Below are 13,363 nucleotides of genomic sequence, written 5' to 3'. Positions count from 1 at the left end.
TGGAAAAACAAAGAAAAAGTTCCCCAAGCTAAGGGCGAGGGAAAATCTTTCAAAAAATTAAAGAAACCTAAATGCAATGCTAGATTTGGATCGAGCTATACTATCATGGATTTACCGACAGAAACGAAATCTTCTACACGTTTCAAGAAGAACATAAAGGGAGACATGTGACAAACAGTGCGTTGCCGGCCTTTTAAGAATTTGTGCGCTCTTTTATAAATATCTCATTTAGTAAACAACCATATATAAAGTGTATGTTAATGTCTTTACAAAAAAAATATTTGAATCTGTTTTATTTAAACTCGGCTCGGACTATAAAGTTTTATTTTTCAGTAATGTACTTTAGAGTATAAATACATTTTTATGTCGCGTTTATGAGAACGTTATTACGTGTTAGCTTTATATTGCTTTGAACTGAATTATTAAGAACTTTTATGTTTTAAATGTGAGTGTACGGTAAAAGGATTTTCGGTCTAAATACGTGAGTTTTAATTTACTTCATAATTACCATGTACAAATTCAAAACAACCTGGAATACATTATTGCCTATTGTATAATAAACCTTAACGAAAAGCAATAAAGATGCCATTGCAAATTACAAGTTATTTCTAATGTTCTTTAGAAATAAAATATATATTTTATACTAGTTACTAATTTGTTAGGGTCAACTGAATTAAGTATTAGATTATTTATAAAATGTGTATTTAAAAAAATATTTTTATTCACAGGAGACTGCGGAAGTGTGTGTAGGCACATCGGTGGGGACGATCACCGAACCAGACTGCCTGGGCCCATGCGAGCCTGGTACATCGGTCACGCTGGAGGGCATCGTGTGGCACGAAACGGAAGGTGGTGAGTTTGTTACTAGCGCACGAACGCACCGTAGCGCCTCATTACTTCCAGCACGCTTCTGCACGCCTAGTATTTGATCCCGCTTATTGCAAATCTTTCTCTTTAACATCGGGGCCACTCTTTTCTTGCCCAGACAGACTCCACATAAATAAAGCAAACCTTCTTGATATGGTTTTCTCAAAGTCGGTATAAAGTTTAATTAATAAAAATTCTATTGCACATGTAACCGCAAACAAAAACGAACTGTTTTTGTTTTCGTTCTTTTAAAAACGAAATATTTTAAAAAAAATTAAATAAACTCCTTTAAAAACTTCCAAATTAAACGGATATTGCAACAAATTATTAAAATGTTAGTATAAAAAATATTTCACTTCGAGCATCATTAAATAAACAAATTATGCTCGGCGCTGTTCCTCATTACTGCAGTCCCTCCCCGTTAATTAATTCTTAACGAAGTATCATAGAAAAGTAAAAAAGTGTAACGTAAAATAGACATGAATATCTGAAAGGCTTTACAGTAAGTAATTAGTAATTAAAATAACCTTTTAGAAATAACATTTTGAACAAAATTGCGTCCACAAGCTACATTTTTATAATGATATCAAAAAATACCGGTAAAAAAATGTCCAATGATGTTTAATCTTAATTCCTCACTTGGTTAAGTCAGTCCAAGGTTTGGTTATTACGATGCGAATAAAAAGTGCGTGCGTTAGGTACGCACGCACTTTTTATTATATTACTATATACGTCAAAAGTGACTTCTTTGTAAATTAATTATTACTAAGGTAGAATCCCAATAGATAATCATGTACCAGTATAATATGAACACTCCATATGTCGTACACACAGTTTACACACTGTATACGTGCTAATTTAAATATACATAAATAAAAATCTGTGTTTATTGCACAAGACGTTATGCGACAGAATAGCCAAAGTTCTACTAAACAAATCAACCAATAGAGTGTATTTTTTCTCGATCCCCCTTTTCTTCGACAATAACGCTGCTAATTTTCGATTCATCCGTAAAAAATTTACCCTCATGAGCTTAAAGAAGTTTCACTTCAAAATGTTTAAAAAATTAACGAAAGAACCGAATAACAATCTTAAATAAATCCCTAAAATAATCAGTATCATTGGATCTCTTCAGTAAGGGGTTAAACCTCCCTGACTCTCTGTAACCCCTAATTTGGTATAATTATTCGTATCAGTTATAATAAGGGCACACCTGGCGTTTTTGCAATTTTTGCCAAAGGGTACTCGCTATTAGCAGCGTGGAAATTAATAACCGTGAAACTTTCCATTAACATAGTCTTGATGTCAAATGAGCGCTTTCACTTTAAAATGACGAACACAGTTTTAATGTCTGTCACAAGTCATCGTAAACAGGAATCTATCCTACTCGGATTGAATTGAATGATGAAAAAACATCAAATAAACTAGAATATTTGCGAAATAATAACAGATTATACGCTATTAACAGCTAATACCAAATCTAACCGTCATGACACAAATTAAAAGAATATAACAATCTGTTGTTATATGCACACCAAGTGAATAAAGAAAATTGTGAACAACAGCCATTGGAATAGCATGTAAAAAAATAAAAATGTTTTATTTTTGAATAGATATGTATACATTTTATATAGCAAGGTAAATTCACGAACCAAGATAATTAAAATCGTATATAAATGACCGTTATATCTACATCTGTCATGAGATAATTTATTCATGACATACATAAAACAGAGTCAATGAGAATGGCCATATAAATTATGCGACGCTCAACGCAGGCGTCGCATCACTGAATTTTAATAAACCTATTAGCCGCGGCTCTTACATGTTTATGTTATCCTAGTATCCACCTCGTAAGTAACGGTTAGTTAACCCGTGTTTAATGAGTGCTAAAAATTACGTTTTATCAATCGCGTACCTCCTAAATAACGAATAATTTCTTATTCTCGTCGAAGGCAAGAAAGCACGTATTAAATTTGATAATATGCTATGTATTATTTGAATTTAATAGTAGGTAAACATAAAATTCTTCGTCAATTGAAAATACTTAAACATTTTTAGGTTAGTTTTAGTATAAGTTGCCACTTAGTATTTCAGTATGAAAGAAAGCAACATTTTTCTTGGAAAATTAAAGCGCGCTTTTAAACTGCATAAGGCTCTTACAAGTAATCAGGTCAACACTTTGACGTCTTCTCTTTGTTGCCTGGCAAACTTTTCGCAGCGCACGATATAACAGGCTTTTTATATAACTTTTACAGTCTTTGATGTTATTTAAAATATAAGCTAGCTCCAAACATTTTATAAACGGCCGGACATTGAAAATATGCACGTTGCAATGCTAAAGTTTTATAAGAAGTGAATTAAGTCTTTGTATGTATATAAAAACTCTTTTGAAGGGAAACATCTCTAGTAATTTTGAAGAAGGTAATTTTTTACGGATGAAACGTCACGAATATGTACAGCGTATTTTTTGTCGAAAAAAAGGGAGCGATTGAGACCGATTGAGAGAGTGAGAAAGAGTGATCGTAAAAAAACGAGCTATTTACGAGATATTAGATAGATATTAGTTGATGTACTCGTTTAGTTGTTATATATTAGAACTTAAGATGGCAATTCCGTCGCATAACGTCTTGGGCAGTAAACGCAGATTTTTTTTATGTTTTTGTTATCATTAGCACGTATTAGTAAGTATACAGTGTGTGTGTAAATATAGATATACAAATCATATACTGGTACGTGAGCATTTATTGGGGCTTTTTACCTCAGTAATAATTAATTTACAAAGAAGTGTCACCTCTGACATATTATTTACTTTGCACGTCTGCAATTTTTTATTAAAATGAACCGTTGTGACGTTTTTATGATAACTCAAGTAATCTCAAGAGATACACATATTTCTCAATAGACGTCATAATTGTTAAACATATATCTTCACGTCCAAAACTATCAATGAAGCTCGATTTAATACCCATCGAGTAACAATACATCACAGATAATAGAAATAAACGAAACGGTTTTCGTTCGTTATAAATACGGTCGCTTTTGGCGTGAACAATTTATGAAAATTGTTTGGTAGCCATTAGGGATCGTAAACAATGCCTCTGCGTAATTATGAAAGCTATAATAAATCACCATCTGCTTTCTGTTGCCACTTCCCAAATTGAACTAAGGAAGCGAGCTTTAACTATATTAAGGTTCTTTAAACAAAATGTACACGTTTATAAAGAAAGTGTTATTACATAAATCTTTTATTAAGATAACATAGATTTATTAGACACTTGAAATATGTTGAAATATTGCATAGAAAAATTTTGTTGTATACAAAGGCGAAGTATTCTTGGCGCTATCATTCAGTTGGAGTGAAAAATGCGATGCACTCGAAAGCAATAAGCATTTGTTTAGGGAGCAGGAACAAAGGCGATGCTAACCTATTGAATCTCTCATACAACGAGCTATGGCTATAATAATATCCTTTGTTGGTTCTTACAAACATCTTCTCTAACATAATTTCCTGGTACTTCATATATTTTGAACTAAAGTTTCAGTTACAAATATTGAGGTAACACATACATATTATATATACATCGCAGAGTAGATACAGAATTACAATCTATGGGTCGAATGATATTAAAGAGTAAATTTAAATACATACATCTGTGGTTAAAAAATACTTATAACATCGCATATCTACTCGATACAGAATTAAAATGTACTATAATCTGTGAATTATAGTATATGATAAAGATGACTTTGTCTGTGTTAACTACAAGAACACAAGTTGAACACAATATTATATTCCTAACAACACACAGTTAGTTCAAGTGTGTGTTAGGAATACATTTTAATAGCATTGTGCGCTAAGGATTATTATACAAACCGAGTGGGCGTCCGCCGGCTCTAATCAGACCTGCCCATTATTTCCCACACCGAACAAACTTCCGACCATTTCATTTACATCCATTCAGCGGCAAAGCAAACTTTACACTCTTAAAAGCTCGTCCACAAAGTTAATTAAAATAGCCGCCCCGAGCAAAGCTCTCAACTTAACGGGTTTATACTAACTACTCGGATAACGATATCTTTCATACTCATTTACATTTTATTTCCTTAATCGCATCTCCAGACTACACAGCACAATTTATATAACCGTTTAGACGCGTTAATAAACTTTTATAGTGGAATAATTGTTATCGGTGCCATCACATGTTCTCGTAATTAGGGGAGAGCATGCGTCGGCTTAATGTCGTGGAATTCATTATGAGTTCCAGATGAGCCTCAAAGCCGCCGCCTTTATTTGTGAATTGTGGACTCGAGCTCAATATTGATCCAATATCCTGCACAGACATCCTACATAAAGGAACAGTTAAGGAAATGTTTTGTATATTATATTTCTTTTACAAATTCACTTTTAAGATGTTTACTGGATTCATTTATTATCAATTCTTTTCGTTCTAAATAAGTTTTTTGAGTTATTTATTACGATACAGCTTCTACAACAATCAAAAGTTCGAATTTCGAAGATCAATACAAACTGACTTGCCACAGATAAAATAAACAACAATATTCACAGACTAAGCATACATCTCCCATATAAGACCGTAAGCATTGCGTGCAACTGTGTTTCGATAGTCTCACGTCCACTATAAATGTGCAAAACGTGTATTAGAATTTATGTATTGAAAGTTACAACCTTATACGGAAGGTTCCACTTTTAATTCAGATTTATCGATTAACAAAGTTCGTTGGAAATGCGTTTAAATTGTGCTAATGAGTTTTTTATGCTAACGTTTCCGCTACAAAGAAAGATTCACGGAATACAAATTGCACTTGTAATTACTATGGAACTTCATGTTGTTGGTTCGGCTTGTTAATTAATTATTCTAATTGAGTTGAAACTGTGTGCTGAATATAAATTTTTAATAGTTTACATCATCCTTTGTACATTGTTGCAATGTTATATGGCGGAGTTTCTTGCCAGTTCTTCTTGCCCCGCTTTACGCACTTGACTTGCGAACTGGTAGTAAATATAAATTTAGAATTAATTTAACATTAATTTAACCGATATGAATAAAGTTATTTTGACTTTGACTATCTATACATTTGGGGATATTTGTGGGACTTTTCACAATGATAATAAATAATATCTAAAGAAAAAAATATAGTAAAATAATACAATAAATATATACAATATATACTATTATAAAGTATACAAAATACTAAGGTCTTATAACAAAAAGGAGTTGAATTAATTTCTACGTTTACTTTGCCACTTGATTACGGCAGGTAATTAACACGTTAATTAGCCTTTTGCTACGCTTACAACTTCTTCGAATTCTAATCTCCTGGTGCGCATGTAACATTTAAAACATTTCATAATTGTATGACTTAAAATTGCGTGTGTGTGTGTGTGTATTATTCATGAAGTTTCACAGCAAATCTAATTTTACTAGAGGTCCAAAAGTTTTCCGCACTAGTTGACAAGGGTGCAAATAAGATTTAACATATACGAAACAAAAGAAAAGGGTCCCCGCCCTTTAATTTAACTTTGCTGAGAGTGGGGCCCGTTTTAACCCGTAAGTTACCCTAGTAGATTGAAAGGTTTAGCTTTGAAATATCATATAATTATCTTATTTTGTATTAACAAGGGAACAAGGAGCATATACTTATATGATTTGCTAGTTTTTCGTATTAATAGGAATTAAAGTTCGGACCCATACAACAAAATTGGCTTAATCTAATGCTTCCTCTCTTTAATCGCCAGTACATGTCTGATTGTCGTAGTCAACAGAATGGTATCTGGAGCGATCTATCTGTTTCCACTGGTTTTTGTACAACGCCTCTCTTACGCCCGAACCATAATTAATTCACAATCTCAGACTGAAAACAATCTGAGATCAGACCGTTGCAGTCGATCGATCGCCTATCTGCATCCCAATAACCAAACACTACGAAGACAATCCATTTTTGGTGACGGATAGAATGCAGTCTCTTCGCTCTTTACATTCATATTATTAATCAATATAAACCAAATTAATTTATTATTAGGCTATGGGTTTAAATCTGTAAAAAATCGATATTAAATCATTAGCTCGTAGAGGTAAAGTTCATTCGATTTATAAGAACCCTTTAAACTTACCAAAAAAATTACAGACATTTTATACTTTACTGACTTTCCATTACAGTTTGTTGAAGTCCGCGAATGAAAAAAACATGAAAAAGTAACAAATTATGTGACATTCTTGATTTTTTTCTGCGCAATATAAACAACACTTGGAGGCAGACGCGAGCCTATATCAAAAATCATAAATATCTTATACGTAATATGAATAATAAATTTATATCAATTGTTTTGAAGCACACTTCTTTTGAAACTCTCTTAATAGAAAACGCAGCGCTACCATGGTGGACTATTCTGCGGTCGATGGCATGGTTTCCAAACGAAAACTGTAGGTGTGGCCGAAGTGGTCCTTAATAAAACTTAAATATATTTATTTTGCTCGGCAGCTCCCTAGCTATAATTTTTAATTATACAGTTAAGTACCATTCGTTGGCCTTAAGATTTATGCAACCCGGATACTTCAGGTAAAAATTGCTCGAAAAAACAAAAACGTCTTTCTTCAATAATAATAATAATATATCTGAAATAGCCATCCTATTTAAGTTGAAATCATCTGCGGTGAATCGTCCAGCTAATCAATCGTTGACAATTTAATGCATCTATCATTTTCATGTCCATTGATTTATCTCGCTCATTTTATTCTAATAGCTAATAGAAATGTTTTATGTGTCCATTGTTCGTGGAACAATAAATGATGTTTGAGAATTATTGAGACGTTGCACGCGAAAAACTACTAAACCAAGTCTCCATTTTAGTTAAGATTTATTTTTCCACAAACTGATTAGTGTTTAATGTTTAGACGACGAGCGTGAGCCAATCATGTAATTTTTCATATTCGTAGTTTACTTATTTTGTAGTCTAATAATTAATTTACAAAGAGGTTTCACTTCTGACATGTGTACTTTGTACGCAAGCACTTTTTTAAATTTATCAGTTTTGAAAATTCGATGACAGGCCCACGCTTGATTAATCGACGACAAATTTTAACTGATCTGATTTCCTGTTTTCCGCATTAATATTTTTACTAACTACTTATCTACTAGTCTCCGACTAGTAGATAAGTAGTTAGTGCATGAAAGTATAGATTTTTAGATAATATGTACAAAGCATCGTGCTATTTGTCGTGTATTTTTATCGACTTAAGTAGAAAAGTTCTAAGATTTTTGATCTCTTTTTTGTAGACAGCAACACTTTACACCTCACCGCACCCTTAAAATTCGTCTTCTCTTTCTCTCCTACTTTCTACCCATTACATAGAATGTGATGCATATTTAAACAATCACTCTATCTTTATTCGGCCTCCCTTTTTTCCGCTGACATATTTATTTTATATTCCATTACAGTTTATGTTGCTCTAGTAACTGTAAGGGGCCCAAGGGGACAACCTAGTGGGGGACCAAAAAAATTGGCCCGGCTGCCACCCTACCAGCTACGCCCATTTTCATACTTTAATAACCGCTGTCGTGTTATAAAACATTTTTAAAATATCAGAAGCTTTACATCCTCCCTTAAAGATTAAAAGGATTATACTGACAGCATTTTATTTCTTACGGTTTATTAATATAGGGTCTTCAAAGGTTAAATTTTTTGTCATAAACTACTTTTGCTGATTTGCTACCCATGTTTAATTTAAATTTAATCTTCACTCTGAAACATTAATAAAATACTATATGTATTAATATGAAATTGGTTTTTGTATCTCGGCCATATTTCTTCACCTATATGGCTTATTATTTTATCTTTACACGGTTAGAACCTATCGCTGTAATGGCGGACAAACTCAAACTCACAACAGTAGCTTACATTATTTTAAAAGCAAAGTGAAAACAAAAAAAACGACAAGTGTTGATTGATGACATTTTAAATCTAAAGTCTGAAGTTAAGACTCAAACAATTATCTAAAAACTTTACACGAATGTCAGTGTTGATCCACATTGGACCAATTATACAAAAAAAAAGATACTAACATGATAAAAGCTATACCTGTTGTTACAAGATTAGCTATTACTCTACGATTTTAAAAACTTATCGTCATAACAGCAGATGACGTTTTTATTAAGAATCTAATACAATGGAATTAAGCCTTTGATTTTGGCCAATATATGTTCTTAATGGTTTTGGCTGTTATTATAAACTTAGCAATGTTCCAAGTGTGTGCTAAAAGTATCATTAAGGCTTATGCGACATTATTGTGTAGTAAAAAAATACGTTTTTAAAATTGCGAGCTGAGGCGGGTTAAATTGATTAATTAAATTAGCATAAGTTAGCACGCTAGCGATAAGCCCGGTCGGGTAACGCGCCTTCTATGCGGCTAAAGTCACGTTCTGAGGCAAGGGGGCGTCTATGCAAATGAGGCTCGTAACAAATTGGATCAGAACCGAGCTCCAATAGCTTCTAACTTCCTTTTCGAAGATCTTGTATATTCATAGATGTATTTTATCGCTTTTTTATTTTTCTTCAGGTCTTCTATTTCTATCCTTATTAAGTTTCGTTTAGCCCTTCTTAACAATCCCCCTGTGGGGCGTTGGTCCCACGTTTGGAAACACTGCTTCAGATATAATAAATATTTTCTTTAGGAATCTTTATTTGTTTTCCGTTTAGAAGTAAAAACATTTTCTATAATAATTTTTATTGTTTATAGGAGTGCTTGTGGTGAATGTAACGTGGCGAGGGAAGACATACGTTGGCACACTGCTTGACTGCACGAGACATGACTGGGCACCGCCGAGGTAATACCAATATGTTATGTGTCCCGTATGACTGAGTATGGTGAAATCCTCAAGCAAATATTACCCATAGATAACTTAAGGACTAAGAGTAGACTACATATTATGCAAGCTAATGATTTATATTTCATGTACTTTGTAAAAACTTTTAACTTTAGATTTTACTCACAAAATATTCCAATATGTTCAGAATTATTAGCTTTCCTCATCTCACTTCATAGTCTATCTACCTTCTTTAAGTTTTTATTTCATAAAATATTGATTTACAGATTCTGCGACTCACCGACCGAGGAGTTAGATGCGCGGACACCAAAAGGTCGGGCAAAACGTGGCCGCGGTGCAAACCCCACCGATATGATAAACTTCACAGAAACCCGTTCGTCGGTCCACAGCAAACTCCGAAATGGCGGGGCAAAGGGACGGCGGGCCCTCCCATCTCCCACGCCCTTCACTCCCCCACGACCAGACTCTAAGAGAAAACGCAACTCCGAGGCAGAGGAACGACCCCCCACTCCCAAGGCAAAACGACCCCCACCAACCCCCTCGTCACCCCCACCGGATCCAGTTCTCCTCGAATGTCCTGAACCGAATTGCTCCAAAAAGTACAAACACGCGAACGGCCTTAAATACCACCGGTCGCACGCGCACGGGACTCCTGATGACGAAGACAAAGATGAGTCAAGTTCTGAACAGGAAGAACCCACCCCAGAACCGGCTTCCCCAGCGCGGCCGCCTTCGGAGCCGGCGACCCCAGCCACGCCCGTCAAATCTCCTACCCCGACCAAGTCTCCTGAAGAGAAAAGTGATAAGAGTGAGGAGAAATCTCCGGAGAAAGCGGAACCTGTAGAATCACCGCCCCAACCTAGGTTCGAGGAGTTCGCAGCGACACCAGAGCCCACCCCTCCTGTGGAACCGCCTCAAACGCCGCCCGCCCCAGCCACGCCACCACCTGAGGCTTTACCCTTGCAGCCTACGCAGTTCAAGGTTCGTTGATTGGTTCAACGTCAATCAATCTGACATTCAAATAAATAATAATGAATTCCTTGCTTACCTTAATCTCTACGATTACAGGTAAAACCACGATCAGCCCTGATGCCTTCAGATGAACGGAAATCCACCGAGTCTCCTCCAGATGAGTCCCCAGGAAAGCGGCGGGCTCGACGGTCTCCCACACCTGGGGTCCGATCCCCAGCGTATTCAGACATATCAGATGACAACGCCCCTACAGAGGGAGCGCCTGAAAATGAACCTCAGCATCGGCCCTTCCCAGTGTTCCATCAGGTACTTGTCGCTTATGTTTCCCTAGTAGCTACAAAAATTTTTGCAAATATTTTTCAGCTGTATGTATTTTTTATTGGACAGGCGACATCTCTTGATAATTTATAAAGATAATAAATAAATAAAATTCAAATTAAATAATAAAAACTTAATTCATAATTTACATTCCAGTACTATGGTCAGCCGCCGTATCTGCCGCCTACGCATCCGGCAAACCAGCCGCCGCCTCCCAACTCCGATAAAGGCAAGGAAGACCTTAGTAAAGGAGATCCTAAAGTTGATCACAAGGTAAAGCTCCTTTATCTAAAAAATACGTCATCGCACAAATGTGCAGTGCCACACACATTTCTTGGCCGTCGCCATTTTAAAATGTCAGACTAACTTTGTTTATGTTCTGTAATTTTTGGTGTGGACAATAAAAAATGTTACCATATACCAATATCTAATGAAAATCCAACTAAAATATTTTTATTTTTATTCCTTGCAATTACAATGTCAGTTTTAATTTTCGAACGGTTCTGATTTCTAAGTATCTTAAAAGATATTATTAATAAAACATAATATCATATCAGATGTTACTTAGTTTGTGTCATATTTATTTAAACCTATAAATGTGTTTTTAAATAATAAGTATACAATTTTATTAAGACATTTCAATAAATTATTAAGTTAACTACTTCACTTCAAAATCCCCTTATAATGGTTAATTTTTATTTACTGGCAATATGTACTAATATCCAATACAGCGACTCTTTACTCTTATCGGCCAAGAAACGTATGTGGCTCTGTATTTCCTCCAATCCAATTAGGTACGAAGAATAAAAATATCTAAAAAATATATGTAATAAAGACAATCGTGTATCTATTTCTAATCCTGTGCTTTATCTAATTATGTCGTAACTTTTCAGGACGGAAAACCAGAAAGCGGACAGCAAAAAGTACTTCCACAGCACTTCTATCCTTACAACTACGTCCCGAATTTTCCATACAACGTAGAAACGGGCCCGCCGCCTGGACCCCCTCTAGATGACAAGGGAAAAGACCTGGACAGGTCCAAGACAACACCTAGTCCTCTGGACAAAAGCAAGCCTCGACCCGATGGAAAAGAGCCTCCCAGGCCAAACGATACGCATCAGATACTGAAAGAGAGCATTGAGATGAAAAACCAAATGGGTCCCTATGCCTTCCAGAGGCCACCTCACGCGAGAGAAGAGGAATTGAGAAGGTAGTTTTAAACTATATTTATATTTAATCATAATACATATATATTTTCCTACCGTCCCAAACCCTAACTTTACTTTAATTTTGACAGTACTACGAACGAACACTTACAAAATTTGAAAGACTAAATAAAATATACATATTATCATACTAATAGATTAAATTTCACCAATATCACATAATATAGTCTACTTGAAGTTAGTAAAATTGATTGAATTTTAAATAACTTTTTGTGATTTTGTGAAAAAGCAACAACGAATAGTAAAACTTCAATATTTTATCCATAATATGCCTTTTGTATCAAGGATTACAATAATTTACTATACAACTTCTTTCTACCAGAGTTTTTTAAAAACCTCCAAATGAATATTTGCGTGAAACTTTATAATAAATATTAATTTGATAAAAGTAATAGTATATCATAATAATGTGATGATGTGAATGAAACAATATATGAATTGACAGTAATAATATGACTCATAAGGTAATTGTAACCTCTTTTCTTTTTTTTTATTTATTTCTAATAAAATAACAAGTTTTTTTGAGGTTGAGAAAGGGAGATCGAGAAAAAATACACCCTATTGGTTGTTGTATATTTAGCTTATTTTGAGTTTTAGATGGCTCGCTCGTATATAATATATACATATTAATATTAAGTTTCTCATGTAAATAAAATATTTCTGTTTTGTAATGAGAAATAAAGTTCTTTAAACATTAGATGGCAATTCTGTCGCATATATATACTGGTATATTATACTGGCTTTTACCTTAGTAATAATTAATTGACAAGGATGTTTTACTTCTGACACGTCTACTTTGTACGCACGCTTTTTTCAAATTAGAAACTGATATTAAGATTATCTTATGCTTATATTTGTGTTTATTTTGTCAGATACTATATGAGCTTGGAACAGCGCCGTAAAGAGGGGGGCGACTCTAAATCGGGACCAGGGTCTGTAGGACCAGGAGGGGGGTCAGGACCTGGAGGGCGGCCTCCGCAGCCTGCACATAAAATGAAGGACAAAGATGACAAGCCAAAAGAGGAGGTCAAGGTAGGCTACTAGTTGTTTAATCAGGCTACCTTAAGAGTCTAAGAGTACTACTACTAAATGTAGTAAATATAAATAAATACTTTTAATATTAATTCTGTTTA

General features: G+C 34.5%; 1 protein-coding gene across 6 annotated transcripts in view; it reads left to right on the top strand.

Moving 5' to 3' along the window:
• Positions 1-13,363, top strand: part of LOC110994470 (zinc finger protein 608) — a 79,499-nt gene that overhangs the window by 63,578 nt on the left and 2,558 nt on the right. For 5 of the 6 annotated variants that reach the window (XM_022261111.2, XM_022261113.2, XM_022261108.2 and 2 more), the window contains 7 exons: positions 729-852; positions 9,627-9,714; positions 9,981-10,695; positions 10,783-10,992; positions 11,161-11,277; positions 11,898-12,214; positions 13,103-13,262. In XM_022261111.2, the coding sequence (XP_022116803.2) occupies positions 729-852; positions 9,627-9,714; positions 9,981-10,695; positions 10,783-10,992; positions 11,161-11,277; positions 11,898-12,214; positions 13,103-13,262 (1,731 nt within the window). The remainder of the gene's footprint in view (positions 1-728; positions 853-9,626; positions 9,715-9,980; positions 10,696-10,782; positions 10,993-11,160; positions 11,278-11,897; positions 12,215-13,102; positions 13,263-13,363) is intronic. The other variant, XM_022261110.2, reaches the window with a different exon arrangement.

Source organism: Pieris rapae, chromosome 1, assembly GCF_905147795.1.
Source record: "Pieris rapae chromosome 1, ilPieRapa1.1, whole genome shotgun sequence".
Taxonomy (NCBI): domain Eukaryota; kingdom Metazoa; phylum Arthropoda; class Insecta; order Lepidoptera; family Pieridae; genus Pieris; species Pieris rapae.
Note: the sequence above shows the minus strand (reverse complement) of the source record. Positions and strands in the feature narration are given on the sequence as shown.